The sequence below is a fragment of the Sturnira hondurensis genome, unplaced genomic scaffold (genome assembly GCF_014824575.4).
Source record: "Sturnira hondurensis isolate 20B ecotype Veracruz unplaced genomic scaffold, ASM1482457v3 Scaffold0005563, whole genome shotgun sequence".
NCBI classification, from domain to species: Eukaryota; Metazoa; Chordata; class Mammalia; order Chiroptera; family Phyllostomidae; genus Sturnira; species Sturnira hondurensis.
Window position 1 is genome coordinate 1,069,734 of NW_028078194.1, and position 25,775 is coordinate 1,095,508.

At 38.7% G+C, this 25,775-nt stretch overlaps 1 protein-coding gene and 1 non-coding gene across 2 annotated transcripts; both read left to right on the top strand.

The window, feature by feature from the left end:
- Positions 1-735: 735 nt before the first annotated feature.
- Positions 736-22,638, top strand: LIPN (lipase family member N). Its single transcript, XM_037047287.1, has 11 exons — positions 736-778; positions 4,018-4,094; positions 5,340-5,455; positions 6,052-6,169; positions 9,737-9,935; positions 11,552-11,661; positions 14,285-14,421; positions 16,177-16,323; positions 17,911-17,982; positions 18,507-18,578; positions 21,329-22,638. The coding sequence occupies exons 3-11, from the start codon at positions 5,351-5,353 to the stop codon at positions 21,560-21,562; spliced, it is 1,194 nt and encodes a 397-aa protein (XP_036903182.1). The 5' UTR covers positions 736-778; positions 4,018-4,094; positions 5,340-5,350; the 3' UTR covers positions 21,563-22,638.
- LOC118988036 (U6 spliceosomal RNA) lies at positions 16,734-16,837 on the top strand. Its single transcript, XR_005066699.1, has one exon. It is a non-coding gene; the product is annotated as a U6 spliceosomal RNA (small nuclear RNA).
- Positions 22,639-25,775: the final 3,137 nt, after the last annotated feature.

Sequence of the window (25,775 nt, forward strand, 5' to 3'; positions counted from 1 at the left end):
GGCACTGCGATGCTAAAAGCCACCTTCCCGTTTTCAGAAGTGCTGGGGAGATTTGAAGGTGATATAACAGTAACTGCACAAAACAGGAAATTAACTCTGAAAAGAAACAGGAGCATGTATCAGAAGAGCCGTTGTTACTTCTTTCTACAGTCCAATCACTATTTACCTTTGCAAATTGTTGAGACAATTTAAAAACTAGACCCAACTTGAATTTCTGGCTGAGTGTTCTGCATGTTGTTGTTTTTTTTAAAAGAATCTTCATTTGAATATACCTCCTACTGGAATTCAGATACAAAATGAGCTCTAGCAAATACCATACATAAATTCTGCACATTAAGTAAGCAGTTAGACAGGTAAACCTGCTTGGTGGAATGGAGGGTATAAATTTCCTCCCATTGGATGGCATGGCTCTTCCTCTTCATATTCACAAAGCTTTGACCTTTGTCACTGATAGTGTCCTGATCCTGGCACTCTGGGTCGTGGATGTCATCAAAGACAACAAGCAGCCCTTCTGGTAGTAACTTCTCTTCAAATGTAAGTGACCTTTCCTTTGAGCATTTGGTTTGAGGTGGGCAAATGTGCAATTAGCTTATTGTGGCCTCCTTTCTAAACCTTCAATATTCCAGTCATTTATGATGGGTAGAATTTTTTATTGTCATTTCTCTCTTCGACCTCTTTGCCAGCGCCGTACTGAATTTGAGGATGGGAGTGGTGTAGTGGAGCAGAAACACAGACGCATTGATGCCAGCACTAAGGAGAACATGCTCCTCTCTGATAGGTAATCTCCAAACCAATATTGTTTCTTATAGATATTATAGACATTGGCAACTTTGCTTTATGGGTAAAAAAATTAAAATTTAAAATGCCTTTCCTGAAGCCAAAATGTGCTAATCAATCATTTCACACACACACACACACACACACACACACACACATGCCCCACTTTACTGAGCCCTACTTGAATTTTAGGATGCATAATGAATTAGATAAATTACCTAGTGAACTAGCAACAAATTCTGTGGTCCTGTTCATACAAAGTCTCAAGGGCATAAAGTTTCAAATTATTTCTTTTTCTAAAATTCTTAATAGTTTTTGTTGTATTGGTTATGCTTATTTTTTTAACTCTGAGTTGCGTTGAAGGGGAAATTATGCCCCCTCTAATAAAGTAATATGCTAATAAAAGGGGAGCCTGTGGCCAGTCTTTGGGGAGAATGAGGCAAACAAAAAGAAATGAAGTATAATAGCACATGTATTTTGAATTAGATCATTGGAAAAAAGTAATAATCATTTTCCCAAATAGATATCAAGTTCAAGGATGTATGTTCAACTACGTATTTTCAGCCATCTCAATGAGCAAATGGGCAGCCATTGTTAAACAATTTGCTGAAGCTGGTCCTTGGGCCCAGGTATCAGAAATACCACAGGCCTTCTGAAAGTCTGCCCCTTAATCTATGTTTTAGCCAATATCCTTTTCCAGCTCTAATGTCATCTAGCTTTATGGGGGGGAAAAGCAGGGAAATTTGAGCTTTTAGAGATTATCAATTCTCATTTTATATTTCACAGAGCCAAGGAAGAAGTTTTGACGTATTTTATTTTAACTCATTTCAATATAATAAGTAATTACTAAATAGCAAGTTTACATAAGAATAATGGTGAAAATACTGTGGAAAAATTAGCCACATTTATTTGATATGGCTTTATATATATACAAACAAAAGCATTAGAAGAATTCTCCAGGTATTTAATAATGCTCAGAGTTGAGGAAAGAGTATAAGGAGGCAATGGGGTAGAAATTCTTCTGAGATTTTTTTTCCCCTCTTAACAGCAAACTGCTTTTTTTCTTTTTAAATGTGTGGAGCAGACATTTGGGCTATATGCCAAGTGAATTATTTTCTCACATCCTGGAAGAAAGAAAATTATTTTTAAGTAAGGTTTTTGGTGGTTTTTTTTAACACTTTGAACTCCTGAACCTCTCTGAACAATCATTTTATTTGTTTTTTCCCCAAATTTTTTTATTTAATTATTTTTCAAGTACAGTCTTCTGAGATTTAAGCCAGTCTACACAGTCTGTAAAAGACTGAGAAGCTTAACTATATTTATGCTATTTCCACAATAAGTCATGGCAACAAATCATCATTAATAATAGTACTCTGCTTCCTAGAACGCTCCAAAGAGTCCACTGAAGTCTTGATAGAAAGAGTTGATTTTAAAGTCGTAATTCATGAGCAGTCCCAGACAAGGCCACCCAGCTCTGATGTGCTGCCCATCATGCCAAAGCGTGGCTGAGACTTTCATCCAAGGCTAGGGACAGAGTGGTATCTGACCTTTCCCATCTATCTGACCTGTTCCAACAAGTGGAGTGCTTCCTTTCACTCCCCCCTGGTTTAAATGGCATAAAATTTCTCACACAAGTTGGAGAGATTTCGGATTTGGACAAACATGGATAATCTTTGTTTTTGAAAGAATTTGAGCATGAATCCAAACTAATAGAACTAAAACTCCTGTATCACACTGAATAGCAATTTAACCTTTCTTCATGTTGGAAGATGAAAGAGATTTAAATACCGCTTGGGCCCCAAAGGCAGGCCAAGTGAAGTAGAAAATTGAGGCACCGTGCCTCCCTTGTCTAGTATGTCAGGTGGTGCTTAGAGCTAAATTGTCTTTACTCTCCTTGGTTCTCCATCTCTACCTTGTTTAGGGCAGCTGCCGAAAGGTCAGTACGTTAGCTCCCCAGTGGTTGCTGCCAAGGTTGGCAGCAGGTTAAATCTCTTTAACACAGGGGTCAGTTTTCTCTCCCACAGGGCTAGTTCCAAACCCTTTCTAGACTCAAGAGCTGGGAGTCAAAGGATGATCCATCTTGTGAATTTAGTTGCATTCACATGCCTACACACCAGGTCAGCAATTTCAACCTTTTTCATCTCATGCCACACATAAACTAATTACTAAAGTTCTGTCAAACACCAAAAAAAAATACATATTTTTGTTGATTGACAAAATAGGTATAATTTTGATTGATTTACCAAAAAATAGTCAGCACCTACCCTTTTTGCTCCAAAGTGATTTTTTTTTAAATCAAGTGCCTGTATTTGCACATAAGAATTTCTGGTACTAAGAATTAACCAATCAGAATGCAGCCTTATTATTCAACATGAACAATAAGAGGCAATTTTATTATACAACCTATATATTCATGGTTCAAGACAGGACAGTCAGACCAGACAGCTAATGTTGGCTGTTGTTATTTTTTATTTGACATTCTAAGGGAAAAGAGGTCAGTGAGTCTGACTAAATAGTCAGGTATTGCATGTTTTAAAAATTCTTGTGGCACACTGGTCGATAAATCTTTGCACTAGATGGTTGACATCATTACCTTCACATGTAGTTGACTCTTAAACAACAAAGGGATTATGGGTGATGACTCCTTACCCCATCAGAATCTGTGCTTGACTCCCCAAAGACTTAACTACTATTAGTATACTGTTAACAATAAACCTTACTGATAACATAGTTGATTAGCACGTGTTTTGCACATTAAGGTATTATATACTATATTACAATAAAGTAAGTTACAGAAAAGAATAATATTAAGGAAATCATACAGAAGAGAAAATACATTTACAATATCTATTGAAAATTTGCACATAAATGGACCCGCGTAGTTCAAACGTGTTGTTCAAGCGCCAACTGTACATTGCCTCACTTGCCTCTCACAGTGATGCCATAGGGTTGAGGAGGTGGCTATTATTATGTCTGATTTTGTGTATTAGGATCCTGAATGCATTCTACTCCCCATTTGACTCACTGGTTTCAAAATGTTGCTAAATTCTCCCAGCAGTGGTAGACACTCAGTGGAAATACAAAAGATTCGGTCAAACTGGTTATTTGGCGTCCTCTAGACCATTGTTTCCCAATCCACAAGTGCATCCTGGCATTCAGTGTGCTGGGAAGACGCCCTGGGCGTGCCTGTCTTATCTGCCTAGCTTCTAACTGTCACTGCATCCGTATCTCATTCTTCAGCCTGATGTCAGATGCCAAAGATCAGAAGTTCCTAACCCACAGGAGTCCTTGGGAGCAGGGGAAGCTCACTTAATAAGGTAAGGACAAGATTTATCACAAACAGAAGGCAGTCAAGCATGGCAATCAGACGTGTGGGCTCTGCCGGGAGGCTGCCTGTGTTCTTGTTGTCTTTCTGTCACCTGTTGGCTCTGTAACCTTGGGCAGATCTTAAATCTCTCTAAGTGTTTGGGTTTTTCCCCATTAATAAAAGGAGGATAATAACAGTGACTACCTCATGGAGCTTTTTTGAGGTTTAAATGACATATGTGAAACATGTAGAACTCTGCCTGGCACAAGCCAAGCAGTAAAAAGATGTCTATTATTTGTTTCAAAAATGTTTTAAGTTACATAACATTTGCAGATATAAAATTGTCTTCAACCAGATAGATGGAAAGTTATTTCATTTCAAAAGTAAATTCTAAGTTTCTAGAAGTCAGTCCTTAATTTGTTAGAACAAAGACTCTCTACTATTACTCTCTTCCTCATTCTTAGATTAAGTAGTGAAAGAGTTTACACTGTACTTAGCACTTTTTATATCACTTACTCCTCTCTCTAACCTGTAATCTTTCCCTGTAACAGGATTTCCCTGTTACATGATAACCGTGTAACATGATTATCTTAACTCGACCGTCAAGGGAGCCAGGAGACAACGCCACTAAAAATAACTTGCCTGAGGTTAGGAATCTCGTTTGTAGCAAGGCCGGACTTCAATCTCAGGCCATTGGAGCTCTCACGTGACGAGCGCTGGACACTGAGATGATGCTGGCCTTTGAAGAGACATGATTTAAGCCATGCCACAAAGTATAGATGGCACATTTATTTAGAAATTACCACTTGGGTGACCGCAAGAGAAATAATCACGTTGCTAGAAACCTATTGTTTGGTTAAAGTTTTGGTTCTTGTTTGTTTTGTGGGATACTGGCTAGACTATAGGCTACGTCCACTTTTAGCTTCCCATTGGTCTGAAACTTAGATGGTCTGGCAACTCACAGGTGAGCAAAGACTTAAAATAACTGAAAAATTGTGATTAAAGTAAGATAAAAAATAATACTTCATACAGACTAAAATTCACTTTATTTTCAGAACTGGACTATATCAAGGTAGTTTTTATGTGAAAAGAATAGTTTAATAATGCTCAGAGTTAGCTTACTGTATTTTTCCCTTCCACACTTTGTCAACTTTCTCAGGATGTTAGTTAAATTTTTTATTAGAGTACTATACTCATTTCATTAATCCACTCTGATCCTTGAAATTAATCTGTGATATTAAATGTTTTATGCCAGGCATTCCCAAGATGTGGCTGTTTTTAACAACAACCTGTTTGGTTTGGGGAACTTTAAATGGCGACAAATTCTTTAATTTGGAAAATGAAGCAAATCCTGAAGTGTGGATGAATATTGTAAGTCATGGAAAATTCTGAAGAACATCAAAGCAGATTAGTGGGTTATGAAATTATTAAAGGATCTGTTATAGCTGAAAATCTCTGATAAGAAAACAGATATAAATGGGTGATTTTTAACATTTCTCCAAAAGTCAAGCTAGGTAGATTGGTTATTTCACCTGAATAAATAATACTTTCTAGTAATACAAAGCAGAACTGTATTTTTATAGATAATTAATATTTCAAGAATATTAAAAATTTATGTTTTAAGCCATCTGGATGATATTTATGACTGCTGCTTATTGGGCTATTCTCTTATTATCTTTAACCAAAAAAAGGATCTCAAAAAAACAATGACTTGAGAGTATAGTTTTATCAACAGAATGGGTCAATGCTAAATATTATCTCCCCCCACAAAAAAAGCCAATAGTAGATGTTTCCTAATATTCTACTTATTTTTTATCAAGACTTTACATAGTAAATTAATTTTACAGTTACCTAGTGTTACAGGTTACAGATAATTCACTCCAATAAGCATATACCACATGATTTGTTCTAGTTTCTATTGATAACATTTAAAGATGTTTAGCTAATGCTGTCTTTGCACTGGGCAGAGTGAAATCATCACCTACAATGGCTACCCCAGTGAGGAGTATGAGGTCGTCACTCAAGATGGGTACATCCTCAGCATCAACAGGATTCCCCATGGGCGAAGACCTACCAGCACCACAGGTACAAAATGTGCCTCTCCTGCTAAGGACTTCACGTGACTAAAATTTAGTGCTGGCTTTTCTTTAATAGCATGACTGATTTATCAAAACTTGTTTGAATTTTACATTAGTCTTTTCTATTTTTAAAATTTTGTATTATTTAAGCTGTTACAGTTGCTCTCATTTTTCTTTCCTTCCCCTCCCTCACCCAGCCCTACCCTCTCCCTACCTCAAACCAATCCCCATATTGTTATCCCAGTCCATGGGTGTGCATAAATGTTCTTCGTTAAATCCCTTCACCATCTCTCATTCCATCCCTACCTTCTAACAGTTGTCAGTTTGTTTAATGTATCTAAGCTTCTGGCACTATCTCGTTTGTTAGTTTATTGTGTTCATCAGATTCCACATATTCAGATCATGTGATATTTGTCTTTCATTGACTGGCTTAATTCACTTAGCATCATTTTCTCCAGGTCCATTCATACTGTTGCAAAATGTAATCATTTCTTCTTTTTTGACTGCTGCATAGTATTCCATTGTATAAATGTACCACACAGCTTTTAATCCACTCATTCAATGATGGACACTTACTCTGTTTCCAAATCTTGGCTATTGTCAATAACACTGCCATAAACATAAGGTACATATATTTTCTTGCATTGGTGTTTCAGTATCTTTGGGGTGTATTCCTAGAAGTGGAGTTGCTGGGTCAAAAAGAATTTCCATTTTTAATTTTTTTAAGGATACTCGATACTGTTTTCCATAGCAGCTGCACCAATCTACCTTCCCACCAGCGGTGCACTAGGGTTCCCTTTTATCCACATCCCCTCCAGCACTTGTTGTCTGTTGATTTATTGGTAGTAGCAATTCTACCACGTGCAAGTTGATGTCTCACTGAGGTGTTAATTTGCATTTTTCTGGTGATTAATTATATTGAGCATTTTTTCATAAGTCTAGAGCCCTCTGTTTTTGCAAGGGAAAGAAAGAGAACTTCAAATGGGGACTTTCAAAGTATGGGAATCTGCGGGCTTGCGAACCAGATGATCGCGGTTCGATTCCCAGTCAGGGCACATGCCTGGGTTGCAGGCCGGTTCCTTGCAGGCTAACTACCAGCACGGGAGGCACAAAAGGCAACCATACATTGATGTTTCTCTCCCTCTCTCCTTCCCCTCTAAAAATAGATAAATAAATAAAGCCTTTAAAAAAAAACAAAGTATGGGAATCTATCTTACATTAGTCTTTAAATGGTTAACAGGGAGTCTCATTCTTTTGTAATTCTCTGAAGACAGACAAGAACCTAAAAGTACAAAGGGCAAGACTGGTCTTGCTGACTGCAACGAGGCTTGCTTGTTAGGGCGTGAATGCAAAGGTAGAGCTCACATTTTGTTGGCTCATTATTAATTTCTTTTTTTTTAATTTAAAAAAAAATTTATTTTATTTATCTTTAGAGGGGAAGGGAAGGAGAGGAGAGAAGTATCAATGTGTGGTTGCCTCTTGTGAGTCCCCTGCTGGGAACTGGCCTGCAACCCAGGCATGTGCCCTGACTGGGAATCGAACCGTGATCCTCTGGTTCACAGGCCCACGCTCAATCCACTGAGCTACACCAGCCAGGGCTCATTATTAATTTCTTATGTGATAAATTGCTGTATTCCAAGAAAGTGAATTTTCTCCCTGTTGGAAAGGGATTTGCTGGATTTTATGAAGTTGACTGTGGCGTGCCCCTAAAGAGTCTCTCTGGCCCCCGCTAGAATCCACAGGCCTCCCTCTTCAGGATAAAACTTCGACTTAAATGGATGATGTTTGAAATGTTTTTCATGGCAGAAAACAGTAACACTTACATATGCTTTGACCTGAGGGAATGATGGTTTGTGGAATGAAAGAACGTGGTACTCATATGGTCTCATTCGAGGGTGAGGAGCCAGCCATCCACAAGCAGAAGAATCGTACTCTCTAAAGGGGGGTGTAGAACTGCAGAGCCTCTGAGGGGTGGGGGGAGAGAGTGAGCAAAGTCTCTGCAGAGCCCTGGTGGCAAGTCGTCTACCATGGTCTCCACGGCACGTCCCCCACGATCTCCATCTCCACGTCCCTCTACGGGCAGCTGTCAGCATGTTGTTTGTCATCGTCTCTGACAGAAAGAATGTTGAATTCAAGAGTTTACAAAAGGGAGGAAGGCGTGATGTTGGTCAGATTGCCTGACAAAACATGAAAGTTAAAGTTGAATTTCAGATGAACAACACACAAGTTTTTGTGTATGTCCCACTTGAAGATATAGCACTTAGACAAAAAAGTCACTCATTGTTTACCTGAAATTTGATTTTAATAGGGCTTCCTAGGTATTTTTTATTATCTTGTTTGTTTTTTGATAAATCTGGCAACACTCTGGCAACTAAACCTCCTTCAGGCATTGGGGAGAGGGGACTATGGGACACAAAAGAAGAAAATTTTTTCAAGGGATGGTTTTGCTCCAGGAGGGAGAGTTTGGGAAGATTTGGAATTAAAAGTCATGTATTAGCTGTATTAGCTGTATTGTTCCAAAAGCTTTATATTTAATTTAAGCCAGTTAAACTTTCCAGCAGCCCCATGAAGTCAATACTATTGATAGTTATTTAACAGATGATGAAACCAGTTATGAAATAGACGAAGTCAAACCAATAACAGGTGACAGAACCAGGCTCCAACCCCAGGCAGCCTGACTCCGGAGCCTGTCCTCCTAACAACTAAATTATAGTGTCTTTCGGGGACGTTTTAGCCTGGTCCTTCTCATCTTTCCAAATGAATACTCTCTCCAGAGTTGGCAGGGGGGTGTTGAGCTGATTCTACTATTACAGTTTTCAAATGCTCTCCAGGGGGTAGAAGCTAGGGGGTGGTTACAAGTTGGGTGAGAAATTAGCGATTGTCCATTTATATGCACCCACACTTCCCCTGTGGAGGAAGGACTGCAAGAGGCATAGGACTTCATAAAATTTGATGACTTTCATGTTTTTGTGAGCCAAACCCAGAACATATGTAAACATGAAAACATGGAGCAGAGCAGCTACAAGCACGTGTTTGAAACGAAACAGAACAGAGCCCGAGTCCTGGCTCTGTACCTTCTGATCTGGGTGATCCTTTGGGAAAGTCACTTAGCTACCTGAGGTCATAGTTTCCACATCTATGAAATGAGGATCCTCAAAGGAGTAGCTACTTTGTAGAGTTATTGTAAGAATTCAGTAAGCTCTTGCATGTCAGTCAGTTGGCATAATACCAGGTACAAAGTATGTGCTCAAGAAATTTATGTGACAGGGCTGGGAATACAAGAAAGAAAACTGTACTTGAACAAGAGTTAAATAAAAAAAATTAAGGAAAAACTAAAAAAAATAAAAAACCAAAACCTTTGTCCTTACATTTTCACAAAAAATTATGTGATCATGAACTCTACATTAATGGACAGGGGAAAGGTGAATATTGTGTTTGGTTTTTAGTTTTTCTGGTGTGGGGTGTGTGTGTGTGTGTTTCTGTCATGTTCCTGAGATGCTTTATTTATAAGTTATTTTCTCATTATCTCTCTATCTAAATATCTCTCCTCTTTCTCTTTCCCCCTCCACTCCAGGACCGCGGCCAGTTGTGTACATGCAACATGCGCTGTTTGCAGACAATGCCGCTTGGCTTGCGAATTATGCCAATGGGAGCCTTGGATTCATTCTAGCAGATGCAGGTTATGATGTCTGGATGGGGAACAGTCGGGGCAACACTTGGTCAAGAAGACACAAAACACTGTCAGTGACTGAAGAGAAATTCTGGGCCTTTAGGTAAACTGTATCTAAGAAAAAGCATTAAGAAAGTTGGAGACAATTCCTTTGAGTATAATAGTGTGAATGATGTTAGAAACAATCTATATTTGAAGTCACAGTTCCTTGTAGTTCTTACTAACATCTCAAAGGATAGAAAGAGCAAGAATTGATTTCCACTGATTCTCTCATAGGCAAATTACATCATTTTAAGAGAATTATTTTAACATCCAATTCTGTCCAATGTTATACATTTAAAGTATGTCACAAAGGACAGCTCAGGAAATTTTTGTGACCAATGTAGGCACTCACTCAATACTTATTGAGTGCCTACTGTGTGCACTGTTCTAGGTCATGAACATTCAAAAGTGAACAAAGTCCCTAACCTCTCAAAGCTTATATTCATTCTGATGCTGCTAATGCAAGCCTTTTTTCTTGGACAGCCAATCAATTTGGCATGATGTGTATCACCACTACTTTTTATTTACAGAAACTGTGGTTGAACTGTAGAGAACACCATTTTCAGAAAAATTCCAATTTGAGGTCTTTAAAACCTTGTTAATGGGCAATGGAAAAGAATCTCTTGCTATGTGACTGTTTCTTTCCGTACAAGTGTTTTCTGTTGTCATTAGTAGGCTTCCCTTCCTGGGCCTAAAGTCCCTATTCATAGGCAAGCCCACTGCTAGAAGAGACTGGGCATTCCTACCATATTGATGAAATCTTCAGGTCCCTGACAGGCTGGGAAGAAAGGAAGTGTAGAGGGTGGATTGTCAGAGTCAGAGCTTTGGGCAGTGCAGCAAGTGTCAGGAAGTATTTTGTGTCACCAGTCCTTGGTGGGGAGCTCGGGTCTCACTCCCTGTTGGGCATCACAATTTTCATGCTTGGGAGTATCAGTCTTGGGATTTGTTCACAGTTGTTTTGACAAGCAGTCCTCTCACCCAGGAGGTACCTGACTCCACTAAATGTTATGTATTAATTGTTCTCCTGTGTTAATGCCAGCTGAACTGGTACTATAAGATTTTGGTGTATGTTGAATATATATTCCTTTACATGGACAGAAATATGAATAACAGCAACATCTAACTGAGTGCCTGTTAGCATCCAGAGCCGTTTCTTTAACACTATCCAAACCTTAGAGCACCCCTGATATATAGCAGGTGTTGTCATGTTCCCATCACAGATAAGAAAACGTAGGCTTAGAGCATTCAAGTAACCAATCTAAAGTTATTCAGCTTGTCAATGCTGGAATCATGATGTACAATCAGTTCTATTTCCAAAGTGGGGTATTAAAATGGTCCTAAGAGTGTTAAGTCCCCAGGGCAGGGGGATTTTGAGGTAGAGGCATGCAAACTAGATAGGGAAAGAAAAGTGAAAGAAACACAATGGAAGGGAGTGAAGAGGAGGAATGATAAAACTGAACCTCAGATAGTGTGCACAAGTCTTGAATCATTCCTGTTGTTAGAAAGTGACCTGCATGAATGCAGTGAACAAAAGCTAACAGCCTACATATAGTTGGATAAGTAAAAACATATACACCAAATAAGTAGACAGTACAGAATTCTGTGTGTAAAATTAAGTGAACAAATGCTCTGATTTTAAACCTACTTGTATTTATAAGCCCGTTTTATTTATTGCAGTTTTGATGAAATGGCCAAATATGACCTCCCAAGAATAATAGACTTCATTGTACATAAAACTGGGCAGGAGAAGTTGTATTTTATTGGACATTCACTTGGCACTACAATAGGTACGTTTATAGAGCCAGTGTTTTACAAGGGTCAGAGTCTTCCAAGAGTTTGCCTTTAAACTGGATCAGAGTTACCGCCATTAATAGTGTCCTTACTGTTCTGTCCTGTGTTTGGCACATAACTCTAGTGCCCTAGGTGACTGCAAACCTGGATTTCAGAGGCTGTATGGGGGGCAAATTTCCTTGTTTCTGAACACAATGTCACATTTGTTATGGTGATGCCATTTCCCAGAATGACATGTACCCAAAATCCAAAGAAGTATCCAGAGAGTAAGTTTCTAGACTCCCTCTGAGCTGGAAAAGTAAAGCCTAATGACATAAAGTAATCCTGGAATAATAGAGTAACACATCAGTCATAGCTTGCTCACACCCCACATGGGATTTATTTATTTTTTTAATATTTTATTTATTTACTTTTAGAGAGGAGAAGGGAAGGAGAAAGAGAAGGAGAGAAACATCAAAGTGTGATTCCCTCTCACACCCCCCTACTGGGGACCTGGCCCCCAACCTAGGCATGTGCCCTGACTGGGAATTGAACCAGTCAGTGATGCTTTGGTTCGCAGGCCCATGCTTAATCCACTGAGCTACACCAGCCAGGGTGATCTTTTTAAATAAATAAAAGGGAGGAGGTTATATTTATATTTGAACAAATTGAAAAGATATGATCGCATTTTTTGAGTTGGAACACAAAAGCTTACTATAATAAATCAGCTGGGATGATCTATTTAGCATGCAATTTAGTATTACAGAATAGCAATTAAATGGAAGAACTATGTAATAGAAAATTTTGAGACCAAGACCCTGCTCTTTTAAAACATAAGTCTTAGTGATTACCTAGATCTTTGGGGGGCGGGGGGGGGATCAATAACCTAACTCCAAATAAAAATGTAAAAGGATCCATACTATTAAAAATGTGAATTTATTAGTGATCTTCCACTGAAGTTTCTAATGTTAAGAAATTTAGTTACATGAAAAATATTTAGGTAGGGGTGAAACTGTGCAAGGGACAATACGCATTCTTGCAGTAGTCTCATTATTACCATTATTATCAACAACAATCATATCTTTATTGTGCTTTATACAAATTGGCAGCTTACAAGCTTGGAACAGGCAGTGAGCACCAGAGAGCACATTCTACAAGGGTATCAAAGAACTAATATGAGATACCCCCACTCAAAAAAATGCCGTTAACAGGGAAATAATTATACTATCATAGCTAACACTTACCAAGAATTCACTAGGTTTAGAGACCTGTGTTGAGGAACTTTCCCATAATACTCTCTAAGTTTCAGAACAATCCTACTATTATTTCTGTCTCATAGAAGAGGAAACCTAAATTCAGAGAAATTAAGTGGATTGTTCAAGGCCTCTCTGCACATAAAAGACAGAAAGAACACAGATTCAAACCAGGTCAGTTTGACTTTCTCCACATGGTGCCTGGGCATTGAATGGAGCAGGAAGGACTGACTTGAGTGGAGTCTAGAAAAGTGGGTGAGATTTAGATAGGCTCGTATCTACTCTGCCAAGAAAGCAGAAAATCTGATCATCAGTGCTCTGCATCGTATTTAGGGCCTAAACATTTTTAGTGACCATTATTTGCACATTGGGCAGAGCAATTCTTGTTTCATGGAGAAGACCTACCCCATCTTTGCAGGGCACTTAGCTATCCTGGCCCCAGCTCACTAAGTGATAAGAAGCCTCCCCAGTGAGGATGACCACCAGAAAATGCACAGAGATCTTCTAGATGGAAGTATTATGCCTGTTTTAGAGTCTTGTATCAATGGCTCAGTATATTGATTAAAAAACTTTTTTTTTTGGCCAATGTAGTTTCAATAAGAATTTCAGGGGGTAAAAAAGAAGCTTCTGCTATGGACACACACACACACACACACACACACACACACACAGAGTGGTAGGGGGCCCAGAAGGCACTTGGAGAATTGAATACACAGAAACTCCACGTAAGTGGAGCTGATCCCCAGCCACATCCTCACAGGGACAGCAATGAGTGCATGCTATTGCTTAAAGATCAGAGCAGATGGAAACACCTGGTTCTTCCTGGGACCATGGTGGAACGTGGGAAATCCCATTCCTTCTTGGAAGCAGGAAGAATTCCGGAAGCTCGCTAAGCATCTCGTGCAGCACTATGAGAAATGAGATCTCATTCCATTGTGAGAAAGAAAAACTGGAATAACTCGACGATGCTGCAGAAAGATCTGAGTCACCTCTCATGAACTGATTCTTTACTTCCGGAAGCTCTGGGACTCATTCTGGTAACTCGGAGTTGGGGTAAAATGGCAATATTGCCAGCACTCAACCCCATGCTTTGGAAGTGAGGTGATCCATAGTTCACTGGGCAGCAGTTGCTTCATTCAGTAGCTTATCCTTCACTCCCTCACTTTCTCCAAGCAAGTGAAATTGTCCAGAATTTTTTTTAAAGGGAACCTGAGAGGAGAGAGGACTGAAGGCAGATTTTCTTTGCAGAATAACTCAGAAGAGTCTCCCAATTCATTCCCAAGATCACTGCAATAGAAGGATGAAAATGGCAAACTCCCATTTTTGTTAGTAGAAGCATTGTGTATGTCTCATTTTTACCAGATGGTCTTGTCTCCCGTTCCCTCAGGGTTCGTAGCCTTTTCCACCATGCCTGAAGTGGCACAAAGAATCAAAATGAATTTTGCCTTGGGTCCTGTGGTCTCATTCAAATATCCCAAGGGCATTTTTACCAGTTTTTTTCTACTTCCAAGTTCCACAATCAAGGTAAGCTCTCCATCTCACCAAAATGTATCCAAGGGTCTCATTTGGGGTCATAGGTCCTTATTATTTTTAAATCTGTTATGAAGTAAAAATAGGAAGTTTAGATGAAACCTGTGGAAAGCAGACTCTGCAGCCAGGTGCTGATCTGTGCCTGTGTGTGTTCATGTCTGTACCACAGTATCTACAGTTCTCACACACAATTGATGGTGCTCGGTCATTAACAGACCTGATATCAGAATGTATTTGATATCAGAATTTCTAGCTGAGCTCAGTGCTGTGTCAGTTTAAAGTCCATTCATAAGTTTTCTTCCATTCTTGTTCCCCTGGGCAGGTCAGTGAATTCACAGCATCTGAATGGAAGACTTTTCTAGTTTCATATGATCACAGATGTCCTTGACTCTGATGTTGGATAAACTTGTATAATATAACCCTTCCCATATGGGAGCTTGCTCTCATTTACTAAAGCTATGACTTTAAAGCCTCAGTGTCTTACAGTTTAATTATCTTTTAAAATACTTATTGGTTGTTTTCCAACAATTGGAAAAGCAGGTTGATTGCTAATTGTGAATTTGGAATTTTATCTATGAAACTTATTTTTCCGTTTGCTTTTGTTTCTCTAAAAAGGTCATTGGCACAATGAACATGGTATTTTTATCAAGATTTTACCTTAAATTTGGGGCAAAGGATAAAATAAATTTTGGCTGAAATGAAGTCAAGGAGACAAATTGCATATCAGTAATTCACAATAAGATGCCGTCCTGGTTTACAGTGAAGCAGTGGAAATGAGGAAAAAATTAATTGTGAGCTAAGACAAAGAAGAATTTCCATAGAGCCTAATGACTAGTTTGATAATAGTTTGATGCACTGTTTATTGTGAGCTCACATAATGTTAACTCCCTTCTGTGCTGCTGATAGTTCTATTTCAAAGGGTGTTGATATCAGTGTTTTCCAAATTTGGACAGAGTTGAGCAGACAAATTTGTTAAATTAAATTAAGAGACAGACACATCTGTCTCTAAACACACCAGTTTTGCATAGATCTTGCTTTGCCTGCAAAGACTGGGTCTGAGGCAAATATTGTGCCTGGCTGATCTGTTTCATATCCCCTGCTGGAAATTTTCCTCCCAATTTAAGTGCCAGTCCCCGACCCCTCCCACCACTCCACGGTATCTGCTGTTTGCTCTAATTCTCCCATCAGAGATTCCTCACCTGAAGTCACTTTCCCAAGCCCTAGAAGTTTTACTATGCTGCCTCCCATGACAATTTTTTTTCTATCTAGTGACCCCCTGTCTTTGGCGCACCACCCTCCACTTTTCAGCATAAGAGCTAGCTAATCCGGGACGCTACTAGAAAACCAGTGTGCAAGTGGGTAATGGGGAAAACCCTGTTTTTCCTGTCTATTCAAGGAGATATTTAACCCTAAGGAGAAACCATCCTGATTTTCTTGCTAATCAATGAGAAATCAGAAATGAGGCTGATTACAGAACACTGTGGCAAGCTACAGGGAAGCTTCGCCATGAAGAAGCAAATTTGGGCTTGAGGGTTCTTATACAATCTCTTTGTAAATCGTGTCTGGTGATCTTCCCTGGGTGCAGATGGATTTATAAGTAGTTACTTTGCTTGCATGAAGTGGTCTCCTTGACTGCAACAGTTAATACAAGTACAAATTGATCCCTAAGAATTCTTATTCCTGGGGTAATGAGAAGGTCAAACATTCTGGAAATGGCTCTAGAAAGGATAACTATTTTTATTTTTACAGAGATTTTTTGGTACCAAAGGTTTCCTTTTAGAATTTAAATCAGAGAAGCCACCTTCTATCAAAATCTGCAAGAATAAAGTACTATGGGTGTTATGTAGTGAATTAATGTCCTTATGGGCTGGATTCAACAAGAAAAATATGAATATGGTATGTATAATGGCCATGGGACTACTGTTTTAAGAAATTACAACTTTCCTTTGACTTATTTTGATGTGTCTATTACACTGCATAAATTAATATGGTATTCTAAGCCCTTTAGGGCAGAGATTTGCTATGAATAGATTAGGAATTTAATGGACCGTGAATGTAAAGACTGGGAAGCCGAATAAACTGGCAGCTTCATCCTTCCATCCCTGGTCAGGTTTAGGAAACTGAGTGTTCTGCAATGGGATTCACATGTCCATAATCAACCATCACCTACGACAGTGAGTTTGATTTTGTAATTAATATAGTGCATTAAAAAAATAAAATTCTAGAAAAGAAGTACATACAAGCATTGAACTTATGTGTGTCCTCCCTTGTTGGATGACTTTGGCCTCAAATAAAACTCAGCACTTGTGCTCGCTTCGGCAGCACATATACTAACATTGGAACGATAGAGAGATCAGCATGGTCCCTGCGCAAGGACGACACGCAAATTCATGAAGCGTTCCATAGTTTTAAGACAGAAAACTGTACTTGAACAATAATTAAATTTTAAAAAATTCTCGGTACTTAAAAAAAAAAACAACTCAACACTTAACCTGGAAATTACGGGACAGAATGCAATGGAGATGGAATCCTTCTTCTGTGAAGAAGCAGCAGTCCCGTTTCACCAACTCTGTTTCCTTTTATTGAGACTTCCAGGAGGAGGAGGAGTTGACATTTGCAGAGGAGTGCAGCTGGATGTTTATCTCTGTCATATTCCAAATGGCAGCAAATAAGACTGTGACAGTGAAGCTGGTCCAAAACATCTCCCTACCAGCGCACTCTACTTCTATTCTTTAAGAAACTAAGTTATGTTATTCTAAAAACCATGAGAAAACATTGTTCAAAGCTTACTCATTCAAAAGTAAAGATTTTTAATAGTTCTCTTGATTGGTTTAATTATATCCTGAGATATAAAATTATGATTACTATTATATCTCTATAATATAATCTCTATAATGTTTATAAAGATTGAAGTACAGTATACACAGAAATGATTATTTATTACCTTTTCTTTTACAGTGTTTTATTTTATTCTCCTAAGACCCTACCAAACTGGGAGCACGGTTTTTAGTATCTTCATTTAATAGACAAAAATACAAAAACTCAGACATGTTAAGTAACTTGCCCAAACTCACAAAGATTATAATGAACAGCGTTAGATTTTGAAATCCGGTTTTCTTGATGCACTGATATGTGATAGAGCCTGTCCACGCACATCCACACGCTGCCATGCCCACTGGCACATAACACCTTTCCTCTCTGAGGTCCATCATTGGTTCTTCTACTTCAAAATAAACAAATTATCTTATATGAAAAATCAGTGCAGGTTTGCTTTCTAACAACTTATTCCCCTGGCTAGCCCATGATTCACTCAAGTTACAGTGTCTGCCATGAATTAAGATTTATGTCAATGATTTGCCTTGCTTTTTTTTTAGTACCCCAGTATTTGTATTAATATTTAGCAGAATTGTTTTCTGTTTCTGAAAAGCATCATTTATTTCTGTGGGTGATTCTTACTGTAACATGTGGTTTGCTTCCCTTCAGAGTCGGATGGATGTCTATATGTCGCACGCTCCCACAGGATCATCGGTACAGAATATCCTGCACATAAAACAGGTAGGGTCTTTGCCATGGGAACCATTCCAGTCCTTCTTTTCATTACATGTGAAAGGACAGTTAGCCGGCCTCCTGTGAGAAGCTTAGAAGCTGGCTTTCATTTTGTCCTTATCACCACCTCCATGGTTTGATGTCCCTGGATTTAAAGAGAGAGGGCAAGGAATGGTTCAAGTCAAGTAGGTAACATAAGTGATCCCCATCTTCAGTTAGAGCTTGTAAAACAGGCCCTGAGCTACAGCAAGAGGTAAACTGAGAGAATCAAGAATCTGAGCCTCTCCCAGAGAGAGAAATATCTGAGATTTGAGTTCCCCCCTATGGGTTTTGGTTTTCCATGAGCTTTTCCTTAAAACCAAGGGAGATCGTTGCTCTCTGTTGACCTTGTTTTTTGTAGTAGTGAAAATGTATTTCCATCTTTCTAGCAACCCAGAAGCCTCCCAGTGTACAGTGTGTTTTTTTAAGATTTGTTGTTATCATTCATGATTTTTATTCTGAATATTATATTTCTAAAAAAACATTTATTTCAGCTTTACCGATCTGATGAATTCAGAGCTTACGACTGGGGAAGTGAAACTGAGAACATGCGTCACTACAATCAGGTGAGTTACTCAGAATGCCCCTGGAAGGGAGGTTTTGAGACAGTGTAGTAAGGAATTATTTGTGAGTGAGAAGAATCCTATCTGGTAATTGGTGGTATCCACACTGATAGAGCTTCTTGAAAACTTTCTAATTTTAATATACACTCATTGTAGAAAATCTAGGAGAAAAGAAGCATACATACATACATAAGGAAATTAAATAATTTATAATCCCTCCTCCCAGAGATAATTAGATGTATCAATATTTTATTGAATTTGTTCCAGTCTTCTCAGTGTCATTTCTTTTATACAACTTTTAATATTTCTTTTTTATTTACAGTTATAGCAAGACATAACCAATGTTACTGAGGTATTTTAACTTAATTTTTAATGGTACATCATAATGAAAATTGTTTTAGAAAAATCTACAAAAATTTGCAGAGTAGATGAATACGCATTTCCTGATACCAATGAGATATTACATGAATGTTAAAAGTATTATCCACCATGAAGAGCTGGGTCTTAAGGCATCGTTTTCCTTTTAACTTTCCACACCAAAGTTTATAGAGTCTTTGAGCTCTCCTGTACTTTTAATAATCCTGTGGCCATCATTCCTTTTCTGAAAGTCAGGGGCTGGGCTTCTCAGTATGAACTTAACACATTAAATTTAATTTTTTCAATATTTACCCAGACTGACATATTTAAGACTACTTATTAGTGTAATCAAAAATAAATTAAGTTCTTTCTGAACATCAGAACAGTCAAGCAGACCAGTTGATTTCTGAGGAATGTATTGAATTGTTAGAGAAATGATTCTGCTAGCTCTTAAGACAACTATGAGAGCCATGCATATTATTATTATTATTATTGTTATGGAACAGTTTAATGAAGGTGTTATTTGAACACAACAAAATTTACTAATTTTGTGTGTCCAATTCAATGAGCTTTGACAAATATATTCATTTGTGTAACTGTAACGCAGTCAAGATATAGAATCTTTCCATTACCCACAGAAATTTTTTCCTTCTACTCAAACCATGTATATTCCCAAATGCATGTATTCACAAATGTTGAGAAAAAAGGCCAGAAAAACAACAACGACAAATGTCAAAGTGATTGTGTTGAGAGAGGGGAAGGAACGAAGGGCGAATGGAATGGACGTGATGGCGTAAAGGGGGTTCTCATTTTGGATTCCACACACGTCCGCTTTCATCCATTATTTTTATTAAACATGTTTTGTATTGCTTACATTTAAAAGAAAATGGAACAGCAGATATCACAAAGGCCGTTAAGATCATTATAAGGAAATTCTGTGGTTTTTCAGCTTTATTGAGGTAAAAATCACGGACACAGTTTGAAGACCGGAGTGTAAATGTGATACACCTGTGATAATGCCCTTGGAATTCATCGTTACCTAGTCCTACCCGACTCCAGGCCGATCCTGTTTTATTTGTTTGTGATTTTAGATCATTTGAAGTCAATTGTTACTACATTCTCATTTCTGCAGTTTGCCCTCTCCTTAAGTTCCCAGCACAATCACTGTGCTCACTCTGTTTTCCAGAAGAAGAGGATTAAGCCAGGCAAATTCCATGAGGCTAGGGATTTCCTTCTCTTTTGTTCACCAATGTTTTCTCACTTAGCAGAGTGCCTGGCACTCACTGGGCCCTTGATACTTATTCGTTGCATGAAGGAAGTTTCTTAACTTCCCTCTTATCCACTTGAAAATGTGTCTGTCTTCTTGATTCTATCCTTCCTTTCTTTCTCAGAGAGTGAAGATTCTCTTATTTTCCAGGTAAGCCTTGTCTTGCGCTCTTGACCTCATCTCTTCTCATCCTTTCTTCACTCTTGCTCCTTTTAATATATTAAATGGACTCTTGTCCCTTATGAAAAACAGAGTTACCATAGTCTCCTTGCAAATCAGTCTCCTTACTTGGACTTCCACAATGCAACGATCTCTGATTTTTTTTTCCTTCCTCTTTTGATTGCTCTGGTTGTGCTCTGCACTGGCTACTCTCTCATCTCCCATGACTCTCCAAATGTCAACACACCCCCAGGTGTCTTTACATCCCTTTCTCTTTCTTCCTTGCAGAGTGTAGCCATCTGCATAGCTTCAATTATCCCTTCTGTGGACCATCCATACTGCTTGCCTAGATTTTTTCTGGACCTACTTCAAGGCATTCCACAAACTGATACCTATACAGTCCTCCTAAAACAGAGCTCTGAGAAACGACCCTGTTTTGTCCCCAAAACTTCTGAAGCATGTCCAAATACCTTAGCGTGGCATTTAGACCTTGACCATCTATGTTCAATCTTATTTCACATGTTTTCTTATCTGAGTACATACAGGGCAGCTTGCCATTCGTCACTGTGGTATGCATGATCTTCCTACCTTCTAGGAAGCCCTCCCACCCTGCTTCCTATCTTTCAAAATCCAACTATCACTCAAGAGTCATTTCAGTGACTTCTTTTTATACAAAATCCCCAACCGGAAATAATTTCTTCTTTGTCTTCACTTCTATTGTATTTGTGGAGTGTTTTGCAGCATTTAACATACCCTACTTTGTACACAAATGTTTATTTGGTTATTTTGCCTTTTTAAATTAAACCCCTTGAAGATAAAGACCGTTGCAGGTTTCCTTCCTATTTTCCTCAGGGCCTGGCTGAACTGTGGTCGTGGCAGATACTGATTTGGCCGCGTCTCTGCTCATTTGGATTTGGTTGTTGCTGCGAGGAGCTTCCTCTCATGGATGTCCTTTCTCTCTCTTCCACAGAGTCGTCCCCCACTGTACGACCTGACGGCCATGACAGTGCCCACTGCGGTTTGGGTCGGTGGAAATGATGTTCTTGTAACCGTTGAGGACGTGGCCAGGGTACTCCCCCAGATCAGGAATCTCCATTACTTCAAGCTGTTGCCAGACTGGAACCACGTTGATTTTATCTGGGGCCTCGATGCTGCTCAACGGGTGTACAGTAAAATCATAGATTTGATGAAGGCGTATTCTTAACTTCAAGACATCTACTTTTAGTTAAAAGTTGCTTCCAAGCCCACGAGGCTCTGGGAAGAATAATAATTATCAGCTGTGTGGTCTACCTCACCATCCTCCACCTCGTTGATGTTGCTGAGTGTTCCCTTATCGTGGAGTCTCCACGGGGAATTATTGCAACGGTGCTGCTCTGTCTCTAAGAAACGTCCACACCCGGAGTCTCAAAGCCTTTCCCCTTCAGTCAGAGTTAGGCCTCCTTTTTCATCCAGGAAGGTCTAGTAAACTTATCTTTGCTAAATGTACACTTGAGAGGGGAATTAAAAGGGGATTTTTCTTTCCTATTTCAAGTATATACAGTGGCTTCATGAAAATGATACTTGCTCCCCATCTGCTTTTGCAAAGGATTGAACCAAGCGTAGGAGTGCTGGCCTAGACAACAAGAACTTGTCAAGGCAGCTGTTCGGGAATATATTCTGGGTGGCTGTGATCCTGTGGCTCACTTGAAGGGTGAGGGCTGCAGTCATTATGGTCATACACATGCGGACCATGAAATAAAACCTGGTCCATGTCAAGCGCATGAAAGAAAACAGCAGAATGAAAAACTAACAGAATTCCAGTATTCCAGGAGCTTGTTTTACTGTTATGAGCTAGAAAAACAATGAGGGACAAAATTGAGAATGTCTAGGATAAACTAAATTACTAATTACTAAACTTATATGCTATAGGTCTCAAAAACAAGGTCAAATGAATAAAGCTTTTGTTAATACTCTACTAGAGCTTATTGACTGTAGGAAGTAGTCTTAATTTATAACATATGAGGAATATCTCTCTTGTTTTGCTCTAAAGATAAACTCAACCGATCAGCCCTTACATCTTCATCATCAAAGCGGAATTCACACGGCTACACTTGTACCTCGGTACTGTTTAAAGCAGTTCCCCGAAAGCCTAGTGTAGACCCAGCAGGGGAGGCACTTGGGATATCCAAACTCCTGCTTCGTTTCAGTCTCCAAATGATGCCAAATACTGATTTCTAGGATTCAGTAGAGTTTCCAGAGTAACACGGAGTTTTAGTGTCAGTTCAGGCTATACATTTATAATATGTGCACTTTTCTGTCAATATATTTCAATAAAAAGTATTTTTTTAGAAACTCTAAGCTTCTCTGCCTTAAATTAATACACTAAGGAGTGTAGAAGAAAACAATGCCCCACTCTTCCTACACACTACTTTTATACTGTAGCTCTGCATGTGGCAGCAAATACATTGCCCATGGCAGATCTGAGTGATAACTTATTTTTGCTAAGAGTTTTACGTGAAATATCTCATTTGAAACTTATAGCTCTATGAGATAGTACAGTGGTAATTTTCATTTTACAAAGGAGAAAACTGAGGAACAGAGAAAAATAAGGCATAAAAGCCAAATGTGCCTTAGACTATACAAATGAAGGAGTTGTGATTTTAACCCAGGAAGTCTGATATCCCTGAATCCACACTTCAGCTAATCCTGGTGTAAATGTTGAGATGCTCCATAAAAGACAGTGGTCATATTTGTATTAACCTAAACCGAAATTACCTAGAAAATTAAGGAGGCAGATAGGAAAATAATTTTTTCAAATTCTAAGCATCAAACTGAGATGAGTGGCTAGAACTGCCGTATAATTCAACAGTCCTACTTCTGAGTGTATATCCAAAGGAAATGAAATCACTGTTTTGAAAAGATATCTGTACTCCCATGTTTATTGAAGCATTATTCACAGTAGTCAAGACACAGGAACAACATATATATACACGCATGCACATGTCTATGACTATGTACATATATTCATTTTATGTATGAATGTATATACATACATATATATTCATATAATTTTCAGCCATGAAAAGAAGGAAACACTGCCATTTGCCACAACAGGGATGGACCTTGAAGACATTATGCTAAGTGAAATAAGTCAGACAGAAAAAGACAAATACTGTATAATTTCACTTATACATGGAATATAAAAATATCAAACTCATAGAAACAGAGTCCGATGGCGTTGCTGGAGAATGAGAGGTGGGGGAAATGGGGAAAAGCTGGTCCAAGACACATTCAGTCATGAGATGAAAACGTGCTGCAGATCGAGCGTACGGCATGGCGACTGCAGTCGGAGCTGCTCCACTGAGCACTTGGAAGCTTCCATGGGCGTAGGGCTCCAGTGTCCTCAAGGGAGCAACAGCGAAGTAGTGATTATGTGAGCGGTTGGATTTGTTAACTAATGTTTTCTTGTGTGTAAACATTTCATAATATGTGAGTGTATCCGGCCACACATTGTACATCTTAAAGCTACACAATGTTATATGTCCATTATGAGCCTATCTCAATAAAGATAGAAAAATAGGTCCATTATGAACACATTCTTTTACCATTGTGTTTGAAATATCTGGAACAGCTCCAGGTAGACAGAAAGTCTAACAATCCCTTCACTAATGCAAAACTTGGCTATAGACTTTATAGTATGAATTTAAGAAAATTTGACAGTGTTTCTCCTTTTTTTCTTCCCCATACCTTTATACAAAGCAAGAAACTCATGCTCACAGCCCCTTAACAGGCCCACTGGGTTACTATAGTTTCCCAAGCTTAAATATCCTATTTGTAATTTTTATAGAAAAATATAATAACATTAGTTTCAATCAACATGAATTCATGTCAAATGTAAATTCTTTGGTGAATTCCTTTCAGAGAGTATAACCAGTTTCTGAGAGCTGAAACCTGACTAGGATGAGGGCTTTCTGAGAGTCATTAATCCAAGGGCGAGGAAGCTATTAGCCCACCCAGCACCTTGCTTGCCTCTGAGCACTTGCCCATTCTCTTCCCATAGGAAACACACCCACGTCTCCCACTACTTCTGAACAGTTTTCCCTGAACCTTAGGAATTAATACTTCCTCTAAATCACTTTTTATTAGAGACTGATGGAAAACTGCAAAAATAGTACATAGCAGTCCCATGTATTCTTCACTGAGTTTCCCTCAAAAGTAGCATCTTACATAATAACTACCGCATACTCTCAAGACTGTGGAATTAACCTTGGTACAATCCATAGAACTTACTCAGACCCATGAGTTTTACCTGCACTCTGTGTGTGTGTGTAGTTCAACTCAGTTTTATTATACGTGTACATTGTATAACCAAGCACCATAATTAAGATATAAAACTGTCATTGCCACAAAAAACCTCCCTTGTGCTGTTGTAGTCAACAACCACACCACCCCATGCAACCACACCACCCCATGTTCTAGACTCTTCTGGAACCTAACCCCTAGCAATCACTAATACAGTCTCCACCTCTGTAATTGTGTAAATGAAATTGTGCAATATGTGGCCTTTTGATCCTGGCTTTTTTTTCCACTTAGTATAATGCCTTGAGATTCAGTCAAATTGTTATATGCACCAAGTTTGTTCCTGTTTAGGGATGAATTGTATTGTGTGGATCCAGCACAATTTGTTTACTCATTTTTCCACGGAAGGACATCTGGTTTGTTTCCAAGGTTTGGCTTTATCTTTTAACTTTTCAGTCCTTAGCCAGGTGACTTGGAAACAGAAAACAATTCGAATTCATTAGTTGTCATTAATTGCTGCTCCCACGCAAAGCTGACTTCGGTGCTAATATCAACTCTAATGTGCATATTGTCCTAAGAAGAAATGTCAGTTTCTCTAAAGTATCCATTAACTTGACTACACAATCTTTCACTCATATCTTAATCTGACATTTAGGGTTTGCAAAACAGAGATGTGGTTTTCATGGCGTGCTACAGTTCTAATGTAATTAAGAAGCAGCGTCAGAGTGAAAACAGATTGCTGGTGCTCTTGCCAGATTATGAAATACTTCTGCCAACCCGTCAAGGTGTGACCGGGCTTCAGTCCCACCAAAATCTCCATCAGTATAACATCTCCCACAGAACCAAATGAAAATATAACAAGAACAACATTGTACAGGCATTTAAAATTTTATGTAAAGTAAGAATAAAAGCAGCCATTTTTTTTCTGTCCTCTCTGCCCTTGTTTGTTATTTTAATTTGCGTGCAAATTACTTTCCTGACCAGACAAGTTAGCTGAGCAAAGTTAATTTATTTGGAATATTATGTGCCGTTTACAAACTTCATCCAAATGAGCACTTTAAAAAATACCTTCCATGCCCTACAATTGCATCTCCTCCCCCAAGAAAAGATCACTGGAAATTCTACTATAGATAATGAAT

Bases quoted from the DNA above. Each gene is read 5' to 3' on its own strand.
- LIPN (XM_037047287.1), top strand. From the start codon at position 5,351: ATGTGGCTGTTTTTAACAACAACCTGTTTGGTTTGGGGAACTTTAAAT. The intron at 16,324-17,910 runs GTATGTATAATG...GCTTCCCTTCAG, and splicing joins ACAAGAAAAATATGAATATG to AGTCGGATGGATGTCTATAT. The intron at 17,983-18,506 runs GTAGGGTCTTTG...CATTTATTTCAG, and splicing joins ATATCCTGCACATAAAACAG to CTTTACCGATCTGATGAATT.